We start from the raw sequence: 23268 nt of genomic DNA, 5'->3' as shown, positions 1-23268 counted from the left end.
GCTCTGCTCACGGCCTGGTGCTGGGCGCCCGGTGCTGGCCATTGGAAATGTGAATGGGAGCCGAGGAGAGAGCAACCAATGATGGGAAGGACCACCGGCCAAGGGGCGCGGGCGGACTCTGTGAGCTGCGAGGGCGCGGGATGGATCCATCCCTACCCGCTTCCCTGGGAGCGCGGTTCTGTCTGCAGGCTGCGATTTTACCCAAGTAACACCTGCTAGGCACTTCTGACTTCCTGAACCATAAGACAATGAAGTCATGTTGTTTTAAAGCATTGCATTTTGCAGTCGTCTTTCATGCCACCATAAGTAGCTGATAGGAGAACAAACACCCGCAGCACTGCTGTTCCGTGCCCTTATCTCCTGGTTCCGTCTAGAGAGTGAATAGAATATCTGGAGCTACTGCAACCATCTTGCAACTCCAGGGGAAAGACCAAGAGGACCAAGACACAATACGCTTTGGCATCATGGTGCTGCCAAGAAAGCAAGAACTCTGCTTCAGTTTTGAATGTCTTTTTATGTGAGTAAATACATCCCTATTTATTATCATACTATGGCTCCAGTTATTTGGAAACGAAATTTTTAACTGAGACATGGCAAGTGGCCAGGCCTCTGAGACAGCTGGGGAAGAATCGGGGGTGGGAACAGATGAAGACAAGTGATGCTCAGAGGCGCACATTGGTGACGGGGTCCAGCAGTGTTCTCTTCCTTCTCCTTAGCCTTGACATGCCTTCAGCATGGACCACCAGCGACATCCTTCTGGTGGAGAGCTTGGGAGGGGCTGGAAAGGCGCTCGGTCCATCTGAGCTGATGGGACTTGCAGCTCTTGTCCCCCAGCCAGGTTCTCTGTGGGGAGAAGTGACTCACAGCAGTTATGAAACGCCAGGGCCAGTGCCTACTTACATTCCTGCCCTCTCACTATGCTGGCCAGGAGGATGTCTATTTGGGGGAAATTCTTTGGAGGGGAATTGACCAGGATGGAACAGTGGCTGAGGGAGGTGGCATCTGACCCAGAAAAAGTCATGGAGTCCAAGGCGAAGGCCAGGTGTGTTTCTGAAGAAAACATCTTAAAGCAGGCCCAGCACCAACCTGGGGCATCTTCTCCTGTGTCCTCCTTTCTTCTAGAAGGCTTCAATTCAATCTGGGGATTAGAGCCCTCCTGTCCTTCCCTACCCCCACTTGCTCGCTCTCTCTCTCTCTCTCTCTCTCTCTCTCTCTTTTCAGGTCTGGGATGGAGCCCAGGGGTATTCAACCTCCGAGCTATACCCCCTGCCCTATTTTTATTCTTTATTTTGAAACAGGGTCTCACTAAGTTGCAGAGGGCCTCACTAAGTAGTAGCTGAGGCTGTCCATGAACCATGATCCTCCTGTCTCAACCTCCCAAATGCTGGGATGACAAGCGTGTGCACATGCCCAGCCCCTCTCTCTTTTAATCTCCAGAACTCTTTCTTTTCCACTGTGCTGATATAATGGCTGATGGCTCCCTGCCTATTGTTTCAGTCAGCATTTTTCCTGTTGTAATCCCAAACACCTGACAACCACAACTTAGAGGAAGGAAGATGCGTTTGCTCACTGCTCTGGAGATTTCAGGGGCTCAGTCCGTGTTAGGCCAGTGAAGTCTTCAGAGCTCAGGACATGGTGCAGGAAGGTAGAGAAAGCTACCAGAAGGACTCTGTTCTCACATCATGGAGGCTGGTAGCAAGAGAGAAAGCAAGGGGAGGAGGGACCATATATAATCCCAAGGCCACACCCCAAGGGACCTCTCTTCATCAAACAAGTCCTGCCTCCAACATGGCTGACTTGTCTACAGACTGAAGTTAGGGGACATCCTAAACAAAACCATAACACCATATGTCAGGCCCATGGTGGACTGTCCTTGGAGGTTAGGACATCCTCACAGCAAGCCTATAAGTGGGTTTTTAAATGCCTGTTTGACAGTTGAGGAAAATGAGCGCAGAGAAGGTAAGTAGTTTATCCAAGGTCACACAGCTCATCAGTAATACAGCCAGGATTAAAACGTGGGCATCCCGACTTCAAAGCTCAAATTCTTCACTGTGACCTGTTTCACTTGCAGAGGAGAGTGAAGCAGAGGCCAAGTGCCTTGCCTGCCTCTGCAGAGCCACGCTTTGTACCAGGGTCAGTCCCTGTCCTGCTCTCCACTGTCACCTCCACTTGCCTCTGAGCCTCCTGGCTGCATCACCACGGCCCCAGCACAGCCCCAGTTGTGGAGAATGAGCACTAGACCAGGGGTCTGAAAGCCAGACCTGAGTTTTCTGGTATTCTGGACAAACCCATGTCCACCTGTCAGTGAGACTTGGGTTGCCCCTCCATCCAGGAGGACCTTGGGATCACACTACACCCAGGTATGGGGGTGACCGTTGGGGTTTCTTAGTGCCCCAGCCTCAGGGCAGCTGTTTCTCTTCTCTAGTGTGTGACCCGCAGGCCTGATCCGGGCAGCTGCGGGGATCTGGGGTTTCCGGCTGCGGCTCCGAGTCACCACCCTCCATGAAATGCTGAGGGATGGAGGGTTTTGCAATCGGTTATTGCATCAGGAAAACTCTCTGAATAACCTCATTCTACCCTCTTCCCCGCCCAGGTGCTGGCTCAGCTGACTGACCGCAGGGAAGGATAGAGATTTCCTCTCTACCACCCGGTTGGTGCAGGAACATCGGGACCTTGGATCACCCCCAAACACCACTGGGAAGGGCAGCTCCTCTCCAGGACAGTGGAGAGAAGCAGGAAGCCAGGCCGGCCTGTGAGGCGGGCAAGTCGCACACCCTCTCTGAGCTGACGCTCCTTGTCTGCAGGATGGGAGTCAGAATCAAACTCTATCTCATAGACAGGTTATGCAATCCTTAAAGAAGAAATGTTCTGGTTGTGGTGGTGCACACCTGTAACCCAGTACTTGGGAGGTTAAGAGAGGAAGATTGCAAGCTCTTGGCCAGCCTTAGCAACTTAGGTAGACCTTATTTCTTATTTGTTTGTTTGCTTGTTTGTTTTTTGCTGGTGGTACTGGGGGTGGAACCTAGGAGCTTTTCTACCTCCGGGCTAGACTCCCAGACCTATTTTATACCTTATTTGGAAACAGGGTCTCACTAAGTTGCTGAGAGCCTCACTGAGCAACTAAGGCTGGCTTCGAACCTGTGCCATCCTCCTGTCTCAGTCTCCCAAGTGCTGGGATTACAAGCGTGTGCCACCACGCCCAGTGGGAGACCTTGTTTCAAAATAAGATAGTGTTGGGAGTGTGGCTTGGAGGTAGAATGCCCCTGCATTCAGCTCAGCATGGTGGCACATGCCTGTAATCTTAGTACTTGGGAGGCTGAGACAGGAAGAGCACAAGTTCGAGGACAGCCTCAACAATAGGGAGGGACTCTCAGAAAACTAGAAAGACCCTGTTTCAAAATAAAATAAAAATAAAAAGGGCTGGGGTGCAGCTCAAAGGTAGAATGGCCCTGGGTTCCATCTCTACTACCATAGAAACAACAACAACAACAACAAAGAATGCCCCTGGGTTCAATCCCCAGTGCAAGAGAAAATAAAGAAGAGGATGAAGTACGCCTCCCAACAGCCTCACTTTTTAAAGGATGTTCTCAGTAACCATCGGCCAGGATCACTATTATTACTATATTCTGTGACTCTGGGTGACCAGTTTGACCTCAGAAGCACCACAAAAAAAACAACACGGCCACCACGACATTGAACCCCTTGCTTTGACCTCCCTGAACTTCATGTCTGGGAGGGAATTATGCCCACCAAGCCTGTGGGGCAGAGATATGAATTCAATGAGAAACTGGTCAGGAGGACCCGGCCCAGCGCCTGGCGCAGGAAGTGCCCATCAATGGCAGCCTTCATCGTGGCTGGGCTGGGCTGGGCCTGGAAGGGAGGCTAAGGAACAGAGGGCGCGATTGTCTGAGGGGGAAAGGGGCCCTCCCTGGAGACCAGCAGCAAGTCCTCACCCACTGGCCCACCCAGCTGGGCGCCCGTCCACTTTCTGATTTACAGCACTGTTCATGCCGGAGCCTGGGAACAAGCAAGGGAGGGGACCTTGCAGGACACGGCACCCTCTGCGTTTTCCCATGCACTCTGTGTGCTCGCAGGCTCCCACCAGGGGCCCATGAAACCTTAACCATCTCCTGCCCCCGAACCACACTCTCGTGAGCATCACTGGTGGCATGGACTCGGAATACACAAGAGGCTCTCCTCCCCATGCCCCGGCCCCGAGTGGCGAGTGCAGGGGCTGCCCATTCACGGTACATCTCTTCCAGGTTACCTGTTCAGGGCCCTCCTGGGCACACCTTCACACGGGCCATGGTGGGAGAACTGACACCTACAACCCGGGACTCCTCCCTGGAGTGCGGACCGGCACACCACTGCCCCCAAGAAATTGCAAATGCGGCAGTTGTCAGAGATGAAGTGGGGGATACCACGCCGCAGGGATGTGGCTGGCTTCCAGTGCAGGGGTCAGGGCTTGGACATGGGCTTTCCCAAAGGAATCTCACGCGTTGGCAAGTACAGACAAGTTCACACCTGGGGAGGAGGTGGCTCGCTGAGGCCGTGGCCTTGGGGACTGTATCGGTTCCTGGCTCTTTCCTCTCTCTTCCTCCTCCTTTTCTTCTCTATCCCCTTCTTCTTCTCCTTCTCCTCTTCTCCTCCTCCTCCTTCTTCTTCTCCTTCTCCTTCTCCTTCTCCTCCTCCTCCTCCTCCTCCTCCTCCTCCTCCTCCTCCTCCTCCTTCTTCTTCTTCTTCTTCTTCTTCTTCTTCTTCTCTCTCTCTCTCTCTCTCTCTCTCTCTCTCTCTCTCTCTCTCTCTCATCTCCTGGCAGCCATGAGGTGAGAGTAACTTTTCTTCCTTCACCATGCCCAGAAGCCAGGGTTCCAGCACTGGAGCTGGCTGATCATGGACTGACCTCTGAAACCATGAGCCTCCAATAAGCCTTTCTTCTTCTAAATTGTGCTGTCTGGTGCTTTGGTCACAGTGACCGAAAGCCTGACAAAAATAGGAGGAAACCAGGGAGCTGACCACAGATGGGGTGTGAGGGAGGGAAGGGGGACGCTCCCCATCACCACCACCAAACCCTTCCGAGGTGAACTGGAGCAACTTCTAGCGTGAGAACTGGAGAGAGATGGCCATTTGGGAAGCAGAACGTGAATCGTGTAGGTGCCCTAGTTTGTCTGGAGAAAGGGAAAGGGGTCTGGCTGAACAGAGCAGCTGGCCAGGGTGGGAGCGAGTGCTGGGGCCAACATCGGTGTTGCCTGAGATTCATTACCAGCGGCGTACGCCCCGTGTCCGGTTTTCCTCCTGCGATGCAGGCTGCACAGGTCCACCCAGAAGTGGACTCGATGGAGCCCTTGCCATTCCTGGGTCTATCAGTTGGATACCAGAATAAAGTGACAAGCCTGATGGCTTAAAGCAGAAACTGTTTTTTCTAGGATCTGGAGATGGAAGCCCCAGGTCAGGGGGTCGCAGGGCGGTGTCTCCTGAGGCCTCCTCCTCGGCCTGTGGGCAGCCCTCTCCTCCTGCGTAGTCACTGGGCCTGTGCTGTGCCTGAGCCTACTTTATAAGGACACCAGTGAGATGAGGGTCCACCCACGTGACCTTGCTTCCTTCTCTCTCTCTCTCTCTCTCTCTCTCTCTCTCTCTCTCTCTTTGCAGTACTGGGGGTGGAACCCAGGGGTATTCTACCTCCAAGCGACACCCCCCAGCCCTATTTTTTATTCTTTTGATTTTTGAAACAGGGTCTCACTGAGTTGCAAAGGGCCTATGTATTAGTTGAGCTTGTCCACAAACCACAATCCTCCTGTCTCAACCTCCCGGATGCTGGGATTACAAGCATGCGCCACCACACCGGGCTTTGTTTTTTGTTTTGAAATAGGTTCTCACTAAGTTGATGAGGGTCTTGCTAAACTGCAGAGGCTGGCCTTGAACCCATGATCCTCCTGTCTCAGCTTCCCAAGTACTGGGATTATAGACATGTGCTACCAAATCTGCTTGACAAAATTTATAAAGAAGCACGGTAAGCAATTCTAATAATATATGATAATAAAAGTTACTTAAATTATCAATTGCTTTATTTCTAGATTTTTTTTTATGTATTTCTAAACCGTGGTTGCTTACAGGTAACAGGCCGTGGGTAAGAAGAGGCTACTGTCTACGCTACTTCCCCAGCCGGCTTGATGTGCCTGAGACTCAATGAGGAAAAAGCCCATGTCCCTAAATTCTGACCACCGGATGGTCCCTTCAGAAAGTTAAAAGGGTGAGAAACAAACTTCTGTTGTTGTTGTTGTTGTTGTTGTACTGGGGATTGAACCCAGGGGCATTCTCTCTCTAAGCTTACAGCCTCAGCCCTTTCTGTTTTGAAATAGGGTCTAAGTTGCTGAGAGTTTCACTAAGTCCCTGAGGCTGGTCTTGAACCTGTGATCTTCTTGTCTCATCCTCCCAAGTCCTAGGATTACAAGCGTGCACACCAGATCTGGCTCAGACTTCTGCATTCTTAAGCCACTTCCTCTTGGCCATCTTTGTTACCGCAGCAGAGCTTTCCTGGGCTCTGTTGAAGGTGGAGAGCATCTTACCCAAACAAATAAAAGTCAGAAAGGCATCCTTCAGACAACTTTCCCCTCAGGGCAGAGATGAAAAACACTCCTTCACATCCGCCACATTTGCAGATTCCGTTTGTACAAGTAACTTTCTGATAATGCGGCTTCCTGTGGGTGGCTCATCTGGGCAAAGTAATGTTTAATTGATCTGCTGATGCGTACATCCTGATCTGCGGATGGCTGCCTCCATCAACCAGCTTCTCGCTGAATATCAAATTCCAGGAACAGCCTCAAGTGGAGGCAGCGCCAGCACCCTCCTCTCTCTATGAGGAGACTCTGGGTTGCAGAGGCTGGTCATCCCAGAGGACTCTGGCTGAACTGGCCTCTCCCTCCTGGGTGTCTCTGTCTTGTAGCTATTTCTTTGAGCTCCTGTGTGGCATGTGATCTTTGGCACATAGTAGGTGCTCAATAAATGAACTGAGTGTCAAATTACTCTGGCCAAGAACTCCTTCCAGAGCCCCCATCTAGGTTTGTTTCAATATACAAAAATATTTTCTTTGGCCGGGTGTGGTGGTGCATGCTTGTAATCCCCACGCTTGGGAGGCAGAGACAGGAGGATCGCGCAGGTTCATAGCCAGCAGCGCTGGCTTAAGAGACCCTGTTTCCAAAAATAAAAAGTATAAAATAGGTCTGGGGAGTGTAGCCCAGAGGAAGAAGGGCTTCCAGGAACCCCAGTACCACGCACACAAAAAAAATCTTTTCTTTGTTTGGTACTGAAGATTAAACCCAGGGGTATTCTACCTCTGAGCTATGACCCTAGCCCTATTTTACTTTTTATTTGGAAACAAAGTCTCACTAAGTTTCTGAGGCTGGCCTTGAACCTGTGATCATCCTATCTCTGCTTCCCAAGTACCAAGATTAACCACCATGCCCTGCTTACAAAAAATCTTAAAATAATTTTGGTAATTAAAAAAATTTTTTTGGTGGTTCCAGGCATGGTGGCACACACTTATAATCCCAGTACTTAGGAGGCTGAGACAGGAGGATTGTGGGTTCTCCAACAGCTTTAGCTACTTAATGAGGCCCTTTGTAACTCAGTGAGACCTTGTTTCAAAGTAAAGAAAAAAAAATAGGTCTGGGGGTGTAGCATGGAGGTAGAATGCCTCTGGTTTCCATCCTTAGTACCACAAAAAAGAAAGGAAAGAAAGAAAGAAAGAAAGAAAGAAAGAAAGAAAGAAAGAAAGAAAGAATAAAAAATAGGCTCGGGGTATAGCTCGGAGGCAGAATGCCCCTGGATTCTAGTCCCAGTACCGCAAAAACAAAAAATAACAACAACAAAAAAAATTATTTTGGCTGTACCAGAGATTGAATCCAGGGGCATTCTATCTATTTTATTTTTTATTTGGAAACAGGGTCTCAGTGCGTTGTGGAGGACCTTGCTAAATTCCTGAGCCTCGAACCTGCGGTCTTCCTGTCTCAGCCTCCCAAGTACTGGGATTCCAGGCTGGAGCCACCACATCTGGCTAAGTTTTGGTAAATTCCACTGTGTTTTATTTACAGGAGCTACGTAAACCCTCCTCAAACAGAGACATTGTTCAATAGTTTTTCTTTTCTTTTCTTTTTTTTTTTTTTTCTTGGTTGTACTGGGGATGGAACCCTTCTACCTCCGGGCTACACTCCCAGACCTATTTTGTTTGGAAACAGGGTCTCTTAAGTCAGAGAGGCTGGCTTCGAACCTGTGAGATCCTCCTGTCTCTGCCTCCCAAGCCCGGGAATTACAAGTGTGCGCCACCATGCCCAGCCCAATAGTTTCTCAAAGTGCATAAATGTAGTGAGGTGCTGGGGGCCCAGTGTGGGCAATGGAGAGAGGAGATGAAGTCTCTTGTAGTAGACTAAACTCGGGTTCGAACCCCAGGGGCAAGCTACTCAGCCCCCTGTGCCTCCCTTTCCTTAGCTGGAGAAGGGGGAGAACCTCTTGCAGGGCTGCTGTGAGGATGAAGGCTACAGTGGACAGACACAGCCCAGCCAGTGACCAGCGTCTGCTCAGCCTAACTGGCTCCCTTCCCTAGCCAAGGCAGAGTCCTCTCGGGGACCGAGGTAGCCCACCACCGGCCACCACAGGCCCTGCAAACTTCCAGAGAGCAAACTTGGCTCTGCAGTTTTACGTAAAAGGTCTACAGAGAGCCGGGCGTGGTGGCACACACTTGTAAGTAATCCCAGCATTTGGGAGGCTGAGACAGGAGGATCATGGCTTGTGGACAGCCTCAGCTACTTAGTGAGGCAACTCGGTGAGACTCTGTTTCAAAATAAAAAAATAAAGCTGGGCGTGGTGATGCACGCTTGTAATCCTAGTGCTTGGGAGGCTGAGACAGGAGGATTACCCAGGTTTGAAGCCAGCCTCGGCTACTGCGTGAGGCTCTCAGCAACTTAGTGAGACCCTGTTTCCAAATAAAGTATAAAAAAAATAGGTCTGGGAGTATAGCCCGGAGGTAGAAAAGCCCCTGGGTTCCACCCCAGGACCACAATAAATAAATAAATAAATAAATAAATAAATAAATAAATAAATAAATAATCAGACTGGGGGTGTGGCTCAGAGGTAGAATGCCCCTGGGTTCCATCCCCAGTACTGCAAAAAGTAAAATAAAATAAAAATAAAAGTCTGTGGACCCCTTGATAGCTGCCCTTCCTTGGCTTGCAGGTACCAGTTAGCACAGAGGAGAAAAGACCCCCACGCCCAGACAGTTCGTGAGTGAGTGGACTTTGTCTGCTACCATCCTCAGGAATATTGACAAGAGCAGCCACCCGCCTAGAGGTTTCTAAAATGGCAACCTCAAAGTCAAACAGCCCCAGGCGGGCACGGGGCAGGCTTCCTTCAGGAACTGAGGGAGCCGGGCTTGGCTGCCTGCCACCTGGGCCCGCGAGGCTGAGGGAACAGGGAACGTGTCCTGTTTGAAGAGGGAGATGAATGGTGAATGACTGAGACGTAGCCTGCAGACCTCAGATCATGTCCCAGTGGGTGGGGACTTTTTTTTTAAATAAGAAAAAGGAAAAGCTCAGCCCTAGGATGTGTGTGTGTGTGTGTGTGTGTGTGTGTGTGTGTGTGTGTGTGTGTATACATGCTTTGATGAAGGCTCTAAGTGTCAGGATGACTCATGGGTGGGGTGGAGCTCGAAGGTTTGAATGGGGCCTCCCCAAATCTCGGGAGATGCCCAGGGGGATCGCAGGCTTTGTGTGCTTTTGGAAAGGCCTCCTTATCCGCTCAGCTTGCAGGGATCCTGGCGGGACAGAGGAAGGCGCCTCCAGGCAGCAGGTCCCTCCAGGCAGCGGCTGTGTGGAGCTGGAGGTGAGACCAGGGTGCAGGCCAAGCAGCCCTGTGCCCATCTAGGGGAGGGGGCAGCCGTGCCGGCCAATGGCGTCCTCTGGCCTGCAAGGCCTTGCCTGTTGCACCTCTGATTCAGCCACAACAGTTGCAGAGAATTGTCTTACTTGTACTGATGGTCAACCAACCACCCAAATAGGGCGGAAAGTCATTGTGGGGCTGGCCTCGGGGGACACGGGGCTGCTCTAGTCTGCTCTGGGCTGGATCCCTCACTCCCGAGGAAGCTTCCTGGCTCACCTGGTGATACCCGCGGCCGCCCTGCCATCTGGAGGCCCTGCCTGCGCCGCTCTTGGGGCAGATGGGCTTCTTACCCGGCTGCCCAGGGCTGTGACTGCCTGTGATCCAGGGCATTAAGCTCATGCTTACAAGTCTCAAAGCGGACGTCATCAAGTTGTGGTGATCACAGGCCCACCGCATTCAAAAGGCCATGCCTCTAAGTTTGGAACTGGGGATTAAACTCAGGGGGTTCTACCTCTGAGCTCCACCCTTGGCCCTTTTTATTTTTTTAATTTTGAAATAGGGTCTCACTAAGTTGTTGAGGCTGGCTAGCCTTGAACCTGCGATCTTGCCCCAGTCTTCCAAGATCTGGGATTACAGGCATGTATCACCAAGGCTGGCTTTATTTTTTATTTTGAAACAGGATCTTGCTAAATTACTGAGGCTGGACTTTGAGCCGGCAATCCTCCTGTCTCTGCCTCCCAGATACTGGGGTTAGAGGTGTGTGCCGCCACAGCGGGCTCCAAGGTAAGCTTCTGACACTGCTGTGTAGGCTTTCAGGCCAAAAGGTTAAAGAGGGACAAAGGACATCACTGTTGGGCTTTATGAGTACGTGTGTATGTATGAATTTATTTATTTATTGGTACTAGGGATTGAACCCAGGGGCATTCCACTTCTGTGCTATACCCCTAGCCTGATTTTATTTTTAGTTTGAAACAGGGTCTCAGTAGGTGGATGAGAGTCTCACTACTTGCTGAGGCTGTCCTCAAATCTGCAATCGGGGAAACAGGCCACAGGCCAGAAGTCCACGTCTGTCCTCTTGTCCATGCCCCTCAGAGGCCAGGGGATGCCCGCGAGGACCTGTGTTCTTATAACAGAGGAAGAGAAGCAAGCATTTGGATAGAATTTCTCTTCCTTAGAAGACTGAGAGTGCGTAAAGTAGAAACAGCATGGCTAAGGGGTCAGCCAGACAGGGCCTGATTCTGACTGCCACCTTCCAGCTGTGTGACAATGGACAAGTAACTCAGCTTCTCTGAGCCCGTTTGTGTATATCTGTACACATGGGGTTAATGGTCACTATTTTCCAAGGTTGTTTTGAACTATCAAGTCTAGTATATGGCAAGAGAATAATACATGTTCCTTTATTTCCTAGCTTTTGAAGTATCATCCTAACTATGTTCCAAAAATATCTACTCTATTGGAATTGAGGCTCAGGGGACACGACATACACCTACCATGTGCCCGGGAAGCCCCGTGTACAGTGGCACAAGGAGATGGAGACAGGGATGCTGGTGGCGCTGAGGACCCCCTGCGGCTCCTGGGGAGTGGAGCGCTCAGGCCCCTCCAGTGTCCCTGTCCTTACCTGCCGAGGCAGGAATGGAGGAATCAAGCCTGAGCTCATTGGCAGCCCAACCTTGTCCAGAAAAATCAATACAGGTTTCCCCATGTTACGCCATGAGTGAGCTCCTGAAAAGTTGGAGATGCAGCCATTTCTCCCCGCAAATCAGCATGCAGCCAGCATCTGGTGTGTTTGCTCAGCATGGTGCTGAGGCCAGACAGGATGCACATGGACACCTACACACACACACACACACACACACACAGAGACGGGTGGACGGATACACATGAGCAGCTGTGACTCTTGGCTTCCAGAGACTGACTGACTGACTGACTGATTTATTTATTTATTTATTTCAGTACTGGGAGTGGAACCCAGGGGCATTCTATCTCTGAGCTACACCTCCAACCCTATTTTTTAATTCTTTATTTTTAAAACAGGGTCTCATTGAGTTGCAGAGGGCCTCACTGAGTAGCTGAGGTTGTCTATGAACTGAGATCTTCCTGTCTCAGCCTCTCAAATGCTGTGATTACAAGCAAACACCACCACACCTGGCTCAGAGCCATACACACACACACACACACACACACACACACACACACACATATGTGTGTGTGTGTGTGTATATATATATATATATATATATATATATTTTTTTTTTTTTTTTTTTTTTTGGTGATACTGGGAGTCGAATCCAGAGGCTTTCTACCTCTGGGCTATACTCCCAGACCTATTTTATACTTTATTTGGAAACAGGGTCTCACTAAGTTGCTGAGCACCTCACTAAGTAGCTGAGGCTGGCTTCGAACCTGTGGGATCCTCCTGTCTCAGCCTCCCAAGCATTGAGATTACAAGCGTGCGCCACCATGCCTGGCCTTCAGAGCTATATTTAAATGCACCAAAGGATCCCGATTTGGTAGCGCAAGCCTGTAATCTTAGTACTTCGGAGGCTGAGACAGGAGGAGCACAGGTTCGAAGCCAGCCTCAGTAATTTAGTAAAGTCCCAGAAACTCAATGAAACTGTCTCCAAATAAAAAATAATATAGTGCTGAGGGTGTAGCTCAGAGGAAGAATGCCCCTGGCTTCACTCCCCAGCACTTCATCCATAAAAAGAATAACCACACGAAAGGAGCCTGCCAAAGATGTATATGGTAGACCCTTTTATAAAGCAAAGAATCCTTTAACATGGGAGGAACGACTCCAGCTCTGTCTGTTCAAACGCTGTCTTTCTTAGCTCTCAACTGAGGCTCTCCCTGTGGGAGGCCCCCTGCCTTTCACTACATTTATTGGTCTGGGTCTAAATTCCTCTTTCATAATGGACACTGAGCTGGGGGTCTGGGAACACGCAGAACCCCACCCTCTGGGGGACACATCTGAGAAGAAAGAATCCCAAGAGCTGGTTGGGTGGGTGACTGAGCTTTCTAGCTGCTGGTAGGTGCTTGGGGGAAATTTGGGTGGTGTTTTGAAGAATGAGTAAGAGTTTTTGAGATTGGCGGAGGAGGGAAGGCGATTCCAGGGGAAGAGAACAGTGCAGCCACGAGCAGAGGTGGGAATTGGCAGATGTGTTTGGGGTCCTGCCAAAAGTTGGCATGGGTAGAGAGAGACCAGGAGATGAGAGAGGGGAGGCGGGAAAGGGAAGTGGGACCTGGAAGAGGGCCTGCTCTTCTGTGCTGTGGTGGTGTTACTGGGGATGGAACCCAGGGGTACTCTACCTCCAAGCTACACCCCCAGCCCTATTTTTTTTTATTCTTTATTTTGTCTTTTTTTTTCTTTTTGATGGTATTGGGGGTGTAACCCAGAGGAGTCCTATCTCCGGGCTATACTCCCAGACCTATTTTATATTTTATTTTGATACAGGGTCTCACTAAGTAGCTGAGGCAGACTTTGAACTTGTGTGATCCTCCTGTCTCAGCCTCCCAAGCACAGGGATTACAAGCGTGCGCCACCACACCCGGCCTTTATTCTTTATTTTGAAACAGGGTCTCACTGAGTTGCAAAGGGCCTCACTAAGTAGATGAGGCTGTCCACGAACCTCGATCCTCCTGTCTCAGCCTCCCTAATGCTGGGATTACAAGCGTGCGCCACCACACCCGGCCTGTGGTGGTGGTCTTGATCTGAGAGCCCCTAAAAGGCTTTAAGCCAGGAGCTGAGGAAAATTACTCTGATAGCTGTGCGAGGAGTGGGTTGAGGGAACAGAGGACAGATTTTGTGCACCACTGAACACCAGCACTTAGTAGGTGCGCTGGCACAGCACAGGTGCTCACCGTTTGCGGAAGGGATACACCAGTGCCTCAGTGAAGGTCCTGAACTAAGATGACTGATAGGAGTGGAGGTGGGGGCGGGACAAGGGAAAGGTCCAGGGTTGACACTGGGTTGGGCAGGTAGGGAAACAACCCAGGCCAGCAAGTTTAGTAGAAAGATTTCAACACGGGAAGCTGGTCGCAAAGGTATTGGAAGAGCAGAAACAAAACATGGTAGCGGGGATGACTCACATAAGAGCCGGAGGACAAAGGGGTGTCCCTGTCCCAGGAGCTTGAGTCCCTGGAGTAAGCTGGGACCATGAAGACGGGGAGCCACAGGTTGGATTCCCCAGGGCCTGGACTCTGAGATGGAGACCAGCATGCAGGAGTCTTCCAGGAGATGCTTTGGACAGCGAAGAGAGGGAAGGAGCAGGATGGGGCGGAGGGAAAGGCTGGGCTGCGGTGCACTCTCAAGGGAGGCCTCATGACACCCTACCTGGGAGCTCTGAAGCCAGGATGCACTTCAGAGGTGGCCCGACTTGGGGCCTGAGGACTCAACCTCAAGAGTCATCGGATGCCGACCTCCTGGAAAGGAAGTTATGACCCTGGGCAACTGTGTTCTTCTTAGTCAAGCCAATTCCCCAAAGGACTCTGGATTTGTAGTCCTAGCAGCCAAGGGGAATAAAGCTATAGGTCCTGAAAGGCAGGGTGGGGCTAGGGCAGCCATCACTGACACAGAGGAGCTGCACCTTGGGGTTAGAGCCAAGAGGCCGTGTGGCCACGGCCAGCTGGTCCAAGCACAGGAGGAGCAAAAAGTATCCTGGCCGCCTTCCGCTGCCCCCCACCTGCCATGTCTCACCAGAGCCTCCCACTGGGCGAACTGGGCTGGACACCAGGGGGCAAGAAAGACTGCCAAAGCTTAGAAGGACCAGCCCCAGGGGGCTGAGCAGACTTCTGAGAGAGAGAGAAGAGGCTTGCTGGTCCTGGGACTGAAGAGCTACAGTAGAGAGGGAACTGGTTGGTGGATTCTAGGGGCGATGTTTGGCCTTGAGGCCAGTGGGGCTTGGCGGGCCTGGGTGATGTTTCTCCCAGCAGAGGAGCACAACTCAGAGGAAGATGCTCCTGGACCGTGCTGAGTTTGCCCTCCAGGTGCACTGGTCCAGCCGGCAGTTCAGTGGATCTTAGAGCGCAATGTCCTGGGCCGGCGCTGGGCTCTTTGATGTGATCCCAAATGACCCCTGCAGGCTCAGCTCGGCCACACTCCTTGAGCAACCCTGCCCTGCCCTGCAGCAGGGCCTGTCCTGTCCACTTGCCCTGCCCTGCCTCCTAGGCAGCCCTCACAATCCATCCATCTCTGCCAAATGCTTGCCTCTAGATGGAGGCCTCAATATTCCTCTCCCTACGCGCTGGACTCTTTCCTTTCGTCCTCTCAAAGTATAGGAGCTTCCCTCCTCCACCAGGTGGGAGCTTTGCAACACAGCAAGGAACTAGTGTTTGCAGGCTCCAAACCCTTCCGTGAAATGGGGCAAAGAGTAACTCTCCAGGCCCTTGCAAAGCTGAAGATAACCCTAAGGACAGCAGAGGAGGGGGGTTTCCAGTCTCAACGGATCCGCAGCGTCAAGCTCTTAATTAGCGTTTGCTGAATATTTGAATGGAGAATTAATAAGGAAAAAGACTTATTTTAGGGGGCTTGACCTGGTTTAGAAAATTAAGTGTTTAGCCGAAGTACAAGGAAGGCCTTTGGTCGTGGTTATCTATGTCGGGTGTTCAGGGACTGCCAGCTGACCTGGTTCACTCAAGGAAGAAAAACGCGATTCCAAGTTGCTTTCTTGGAGCTCCGCACAGGGTCTAGCACAGGTTTCGCCCTCACCCCAATCCTGCTGCCCCTAGGCGTGCACGCGGCCTGGCAGGGCTGCTCGGGTGCAGGTAGCACCCCCGCCAGGGGCCAGAACGCCGTCCAGCCCCTCGCCACCTACCCGACTGGCGGCCCTGGACCTGGCGGCGCCCGGGGAGCTCAGGCAGGGGCAGGGCCCCGGCGGCGGCCACGTGGGCCCCTTCCGCCCGCTCCCCACATCCTTTGTTTCCCACCGGCCCCGGCTCAGGAAGCTCTTCGGCGAGTCACCGCGAAGGGGCGGCCCGGGAGCCCGGAGGAGCTATTTCCGTGCGATCCGGGCGGGCGGCGCGCGCGGGAGGGGCGTGGAGGTGGAGGCAGCGCAGAAGGCCCAGTGTTTGCTTTTATTTCATCCAACAGAAGGTTCTATTTGTGGAAGCGAACAGACGCTGGGGATTAGAGCTGGGAGGGGGCAGGAAAAGGGAAGGAAAAAAAAGCCACATCCACTACCACGCACAGGTCTTCCCCGGAACTACCGCGTGGGGGTGAATGACTGATTCTGGAATTCATCGCCTTCCCTCTCCCCCTTTCCTCCGGTGGCAGCCGGGCCTCGGAGACGCCCACGGCGCCAGCCCGAGCTCCCGAGGCGCCGAGCGGCGGGGGATCCCAGGGGCGAACGCCGTCAGCGCGGGGCCGCGGCGAGCGAAGGATGCCCGGACCCGCGGCGCGCGCGCCCGCAGCCCATTGTGTGCCTGTGAATGAGGCGCGCGCGCCAATCAGCGGCCGCCCCGCCCCGAGGCCCCGCCCCCCGGGACCCTGACGTCACGGGAGCTTTCCTCCGCCCCCTCCCCCGGCTCGCCGCGCCGAGCGGGGCCTGCGGGCGGGCGCGCGCCGCCTCCTGCACTGCCCGGCCGGGCCGGGGCCGCCACCTGCCCGGGCGCGGGCGCCGAGCCTCCCAGCCCGCCCCCAGCCCCGCTGCACGCCCCTCCCAGCGCCCTCCCTCCGCTCCGCTGCCCGCGAGCCCGGCGGCGCGGCCGGAGTCGTCGCAGCAGCCTCATTGCACAACCCGGCTTCCCAACTGTTTACACAGCCCGGCCTGTGAGTGTGTGTATACAGCGTGAGTCACCGGGAGGCGGAGGAGGTGGAGGAAAAGGAGAAGGCGCCGCGCGCCGGCCGGAGCAGAGCGGCGCGCACACTCACTCGCTCTCGGCCGCTCTCTCCGAGCGGGCTCGCGCCGCGGCTCCCACGCCCGCCCCGCCGCGCAGGGTCCCAGCGTCGCGGGAAAGTTGCTCCGGCCCCGGCCCGAGGCTCGCCGTCGGGGAAGCGCATCTGCGCCGCGGCGCCGCCGCCGCCGCCGCCGCCTCCGGGACCGCCGACCCCCGCCCTCGCCGCCGGCGTGGTCTCCGCGTGCAGCCTCGCAGGGGCCGAGCCGAGCCCCGCCTGCAGACTCCATCCCGCGGGCTGGAAGGCACCCGCGCGCCGGCCACGAGCCCGCGGCTCCTTCCCGCGCGGGGCAGCGGGCGTCCGCAGCCGGGGCCGCCCCGGCCGGGGCCGCGATGAGGGCCGGTCCCGTGCGCTCCGCCGTGAGCGGCGCCTCGCAGCCCCGCGCGCCGGCCCTGCTGCTCCCGGCCGCCCGGGGCGCCCCGGCCAAGCGCCTGCTGGACGCCGACGATGCGGCGGCCGTGGCGGCCAAGTGCCCGCGCCTCTCCGAGTGCCCGAGCCCCCCGGACTACCTCAGCCCCCCCGGCTCGCCCTGCAGCCCGCAGCCCCCGCCCGCCGCGCAGGGGCCCGCGGGGAGCGCGCCCGGGCCCAGCCGCCTCGCCGACTACCTGCTGCTGCCCCTGGCCGAGCGCGACCATGTGTCCCGAGCACTGTGCATCCACACCGGCCGCGAGCTGCGCTGCAAGGTACGCGCCCCGGGCCGGGCGGCCGGCAGAGGTGCTGGGGTTGGGGGGCGCGCACACGGGGTCGGGTCGGAGAAGACCCTTCTGGAGGTTGAGGGCTTCCCGGTGGAGTGGGACAGAGAGGGCTCGGGGGCCCGGAGGAAGAGCGGGGCTCGGTCGCCTCATCCCGTCCTCCTTTCCCGGGCGCGCTTGGCTAGCGCGTGGCGTTCCATATAAGTTGTGGAATTGAAATGGATTCCAGGGCCATGCCACTGCCGCGCTTCCCCCCCCCCCGCCCTGGTCCTGGAAGGACGCCCCGCGGTGCTGCCGCCTCGAGCAGCCGGCACCCCACTCGCCGGAGGTCCCGGGCGCCCGGGCTCAGCTGTAGGTGCCAGACCCGGTCGGGCGCGCGCCCAGGGGATTCCGACTCGAACCCGCGCTGGGACCCGAGCGCCGCCCTTTCAGGGGTCTCGCAGCCGAGGCCGGGGGGGATTCGGCCCTAGTGGAACTGTTGGAGAGCCCTGACCCGAGAGGATCCCTCGGTTCCTTTCACTTTATTTTCCGGCCAGCGATTTCCTTTGGAACAGAAGGGATCCCATCCGGGTGGAGGAGGTACCACTGCTAGAAACAGGATCTGCCGGGTCCTGCACAACGCAGAGACGCAGACCGCCCCCAGACCGCCACTCGGGCTCAGACCTACCAGGCCGCTCGTTTTCCTCAACCCCCCCCCCCCAAAGTTAAAAGTTGCTCCTGGGTCCCAGCAACTCACCTGACCCCCCCCCCCCCAGCGCAAAATTTCGCCCCCGGGGCTCGCTGCTGCCACCTACTGGTCACCCGGGAGAAATTTCAAACGCACTCTGGTTTAAAGGGGAAAATCTTCGGGAGGACTGAGCTGTTTGGGAGATGACTTTGGTGGGGCGAGTGGGACCGGAGGGGGGCAGCAGAGGGATGTTTCCAGTGGGTGCCAGAGCGGCCACCTCAGTGGGGTGGGTCTGGTCATTGTGCAACCCCTTCCAGTTCCTCCGAACAGATAATAGCCGCATCCAGATGGTGACAGCCCGTGTGTCACCATTTCCAGTTGAGACTAGGATATGAGTAACCCCCGGCCTGAACAAAAGGCCCTTAAAGAGACCAGCCAGCTTCTGAGAGGAGATGCTACCCCTGCTGGGGAGGGGCGGCTAGGGGGAGGAACAACTGAAAAAGGCCATTCAGAGGCTCCTGCCCCCTCCAGTGAGATGGGAACTCGGGCTGCTTGCACCTGAGTCACCACCTTAGGCAGGTTGCTTAAGGCTGCCCAGTCTGTCTCCTTCCAAGTCATCTGTTCCTCTGACTAATGACAGCTGTGCATGTGCTGTGGCTCCAGCTTCCCCTTGGAGGCTGCGGAGTCACCACATTTTGCCCTGGGTATGCTGAGTCCTTTGGGACTGCAGGACACACATGCATGTCCAAGGACTGTTTTTCAGTCCCCGGCGATGCGATGCCTGGGGTTCTCGTAGCTGTATCTGCAAGCGTGGAGGGGGGGCAGGGCTTAACTCTCAGGAGCTGGTGACCTGTGGAAGATGGGACCAAGTACAGAAGACACTTTGCATACTATAGGTTTCCAAAATGGACAATACAGTACATCTTTTGTTATTTGCTTAAAGAAGGTAGATGGGGGAGGCTGAGTGAAGCCTTTTTCTGAAAAAGAGGGCAGTAAGCCAATTAAGTTCAGGAATCTATAATCCACCTGGAACAGCATAACCCTCTAGCCCAGAGCCCTAGGTGTGGCCGGTTTTAGGGACAGCCGAGGCTGCGCACCAGAAGGGGCAGAGAGGAGGGATCGGTGAACGAAGCTTATGGTCATTCAGAGCCACAGATGAACTTCAGCCCAACCTCCGAGGGGAGCTGGGAGGCAGCCTCTGCTCTTAGCTCTCTAATGGGCCGCTGTCTCTCTGCAGGTGTTTCCCATTAAACACTACCAGGACAAAATCAGGCCTTACATCCAGCTGCCGTCGCACAAAAATATCACCGGCATCGTGGAAGTGATCCTTGGGGAAACCAAGGCCTACGTATTCTTTGAGAAGGACTTTGGGGACATGCACTCCTACGTGCGAAGCCGCAAGAGGCTGCGGGAGGAGGAGGCCGCCCGGCTCTTCAAGCAGATCGTCTCTGCCGTCGCCCACTGCCACCAGTCGGCCATTGTGCTAGGGGACCTGAAGCTCAGGAAATTCGTCTTTTCCACGGAGGAGAGGTGAGCGGCCGCCACAGCTCCTCCTGTGGCCTTTTGGAACCAAAACGAAGGTACAGGTGGTGCCGTTAGGTGCAGTGTGTTGGTGCCAGGCAAACCCAAGGGCCTAATGGGTCCCAGGTTTAGCATGTAGAGGACCTGTTCCTGAAAAGTCACGGCCAAGCTGGTTTACTCAGCTTTCTCTTGGAGGGAGCCTGGGGACAGCTCTGTGCTTCTCCGGTTGTCTGTTGACAGCTGCCCCCCCCCCCCCCCGTGTTACCCCAGGGTCAGACTTATTCCCCTCCTTGTTGTCAGACAGGTCAGCCTTCTGGGGTACAGATGTTTACCTGCCCTTTGCCATACTGACTCCTAGAAGAAGCCATTGAAACCCCGCTTATACCAGCTGGTCTTGCTGTGCCTAGAAAGTATGGTGGAGTTGGTTAGATGCAGCTTTGCAGGTTTCCACCCTCCGTCTTCATCCTGCAAGCCTGTTCCCTCTCAGGCTGGGCCCCGCATGCTTTCTTGACATTCTCCATTGACTTTTTAGACATTGTGCTGGCTACATCTTGAGAAAATAGCCACGTTGAATAATAAATGGAAATTGGCTAGAATGGATTGCTAAATATAGCTCAGGGCTTACCTCATAAAGGACAAGATGACCTTGATAAGGGAATAACAGGCATTCGGATTTGAAGTGGAGGGATCGGACAAGAGGCCCGAGGAAGCCGCATGAGATAAACCAGACCCAATTTTAAGAGGTGGACCCTGTCTTTCCCGGAAAGATTTAAGAGCAAAAGCCCTGTAGACTTGTCAAGGTGGGAGTGAGTCGTTGGTTCTAGTCACACAGGGGTTACCCCACCCTGTGTGTTTCTTATTTTTAACTCCAGAGCACACTCAAAAATACAGGGTTGAATTGCCATACGGCACGACTTTGTGTCTGACCTTGCAATAAGTATTGAAACATTACAGACTAGCAAAGGAAACCAAACTGCAAGAAAGAAGCGCCTGATTCCTGGAACGTGCTCCTTTGACAGGGTGATGCATTTTTCTGAAACATGCCTTACAAACCTTACCAGCTTTTGAAACCTGCATTGCACAGACCAGTGTCATGGGCACAGTTTGGAAACCCGAGGGTTAAGCAATGGCAGGCTGACGCTATTCGTGTAACCAGCACAGGTGCACGGTTTTAGTACTACAGCAGCCAATCAGGGGCAGACAGTGCTGGTTGAGTCATATTTTCCGTTTACAGAACCAATGGGTATTTTACATAACGACAGGGAGGTCAGGCTGAGGACACACTGAAGTTAGCACATGTATACTACACTCCAGGGAACAGGAAGGCAGGAAGGAAACACACACACACACACACTCACACACTCACACTACCAGACCTTTGAGAGGAACAGGAATTGACCCATCAGCTAGGAACAAATGTTTGCATTTAACTTCCCAACAAACAACTCCCTTTTTGAAACAGGCCATTTCAGAGAGGCAGGGCAGGGCAGGCTGCTGCCAGGTATCAGGGCTTCCCCAATGGGAGATGCTACAGGAGACCTGGGCAGCTGGTTCTGAGCAAGACACCTGTAGCTTCATAAAAGAGCCCTTGATTAAAGGTTGTTTGGACTACAGTTATTACCTGGACAGAAACTCTCGTGTAGAATATATATGCGTGTGCACCGATGTGCCGGCCTAGTGTGTGTAAAACTCCTATCCTGTGGAGGAGTTTTAGGGCCCTGTGTCCCTCAAGTCCACCAGACACATTTGTTCATATGATTTCTCCGTCCAGGCTAAGAGCTCTTTGCAATTAGGGAGTATAGTCCACAGGTAGAAAAGCCTCTGGGTTCCATCCCCAGTACCACCAAAAAACAAAACAAAACAAAAAACATCTGCTGGACATTCCTTGCAGTTTTCCCATCCTAGTTATCACGCTGGGTCCTGGGCATACAAAGTTTCCTCTGTGTGTAGATATCAGTGTGGGCAGCAGCGGCACTGTGACTTTGGGCTTCACGTAATGCAGACCATGGGTCCCAGGAGCCTCGGCGGTCAGTCTGGTGATAAGAGAGAAGACTGGCTTGTGAGATGTGCAGATCCTCCCTGAGGAAGTAGGACACACTGCTCTACCCTGGTGACTTTTGTCAAAAAATGTCCGCATTCCCCTGAGACGGGCTCCCAGTTCTGCAATGTGAACTTTGTCAGTTGTGTAAGCCCTATTAGGATATCTCTTACTCCAGCATAATGAATACTATTTGCATCATACCCTCCACCCTGGGCGCTCTCTTCATACTTTGCAAACATTTATTGCAGTTTGTATTGGTTTGTGAAACTCCCGAGTCCTGGGTGCTCCCAGGGCATTGCTTACTAGACGAAGGGGTAAATGGCATTCCTGGGCACTCTATTGGGAAGGCCTTGTTTTTCACAGTAGCTGGTCTGGGAATTACAGCTGAGAATAACAGCTTCCTCTCTCCTGCAGAACCCAGCTCAGACTGGAAAGTCTGGAGGACACACACATCATCAAAGGCGAAGACGATGCTTTGTCTGATAAGCACGGTTGCCCAGCCTACGTGAGCCCCGAGATCCTCAACACCACGGGCACCTATTCCGGAAAGGCGGCGGACGTCTGGAGCCTGGGGGTGATGCTCTACACCCTTTTGGTGGGACGATACCCTTTCCATGACTCAGACCCCAGCGCCCTTTTCTCCAAAATCCGACGGGGACAGTTCTGCATTCCCGATCACATTTCCCCCAAAGCCAGGTGCCTCATCCGCAGCCTCCTGAGACGAGAGCCCTCCGAGAGACTCACCGCTCCTGAAATCTTACTCCACCCCTGGTTTGAGTCAGCCCTGGAGCCTGGGTACGTGGACTCAGAAATAGGAACTTCAGACCAGCTCGTTCCTGAGTACCAGGAGGACAGTGACGTCAGTTCCTTCTTCTGCTAATCCCAGAAACCTCAGAAACCTCATAATTCTCACACATGGCATTTCCATTTCTAAAGATGGACAGGCCCTGTGGCAGCGTGCCAGCCAGGCTCGTGACTGGGTCAAGGTGGCCGTGGTGCCCGCCCCCTCTCAGTGGAGGGGGGGAGTGACCTTACTGGCCTGAGCAGCGTACACTCTGATTGGCTGCCCCGCAGAGGTGTTCCCGTTCTTACACGCCTCCCCCCCGCAACCATCCCTTTGTTAGATGTGGGGGCTCTGTGTCTTTTAAAGGTGGCGAAGAGTGTGGACGGCCTATACCAGGTGATCAAGTGTCAGGAACTTGGACCTTGGGATGGGAAAGGAAGCGAGTCTCGCAATGGCATTTTGGGCAGTAACCCTCCTTTAACAGGGTGACAGATAACTTGGGCCAACAAACCTGCTGTCTTTGAACTGAGGTAGCTGGCCTTGCCAACTGCAGTTTCTCTGACCAGAAAGTTCTCTTTTGGGTTTGTTTTAACACCCACCCTTGCTTCACACTTTTATCGATGACTCTGTTGTTGGGTCTGACTTTTAGGAGCTCGGGCGCCTGCCTGAACCCTGAACCCACTCTCCGCGCCCTGCCAAGACCTCATATGCAATAATGTCTTTTCTCTGACCTTGAGCCCTGCCACCTACAGCTACAGAAGCACTTTCCAGGTAGTTGTGGAAAAGTATTGAAGATCCAAACTC

The 23268-nt window shown here is 53.9% G+C and overlaps 1 protein-coding gene across 1 annotated transcript; it reads left to right on the top strand.

The window, feature by feature from the left end:
* Window positions 1-17091: 17091 nt before the first annotated feature.
* TRIB1 (tribbles pseudokinase 1) lies at window positions 17092-22560 on the top strand (the record flags this gene model as incomplete). Its single annotated transcript, XM_080694442.1, has 3 exons — window positions 17092-17442; window positions 19356-19648; window positions 22095-22560. The coding sequence occupies 3 exons, from the start codon at window positions 17092-17094 to the stop codon at window positions 22558-22560; spliced, it is 1110 nt and encodes a 369-aa protein (XP_080550568.1).
* Window positions 22561-23268: the final 708 nt, after the last annotated feature.

Source organism: Muscardinus avellanarius, assembly GCF_963383645.1.
Source record: "Muscardinus avellanarius genome assembly, chromosome: 4".
Taxonomy (NCBI): Eukaryota; Metazoa; Chordata; class Mammalia; order Rodentia; family Gliridae; genus Muscardinus; species Muscardinus avellanarius.
Note: the sequence above shows the minus strand (reverse complement) of the source record. Positions and strands in the feature narration are given on the sequence as shown.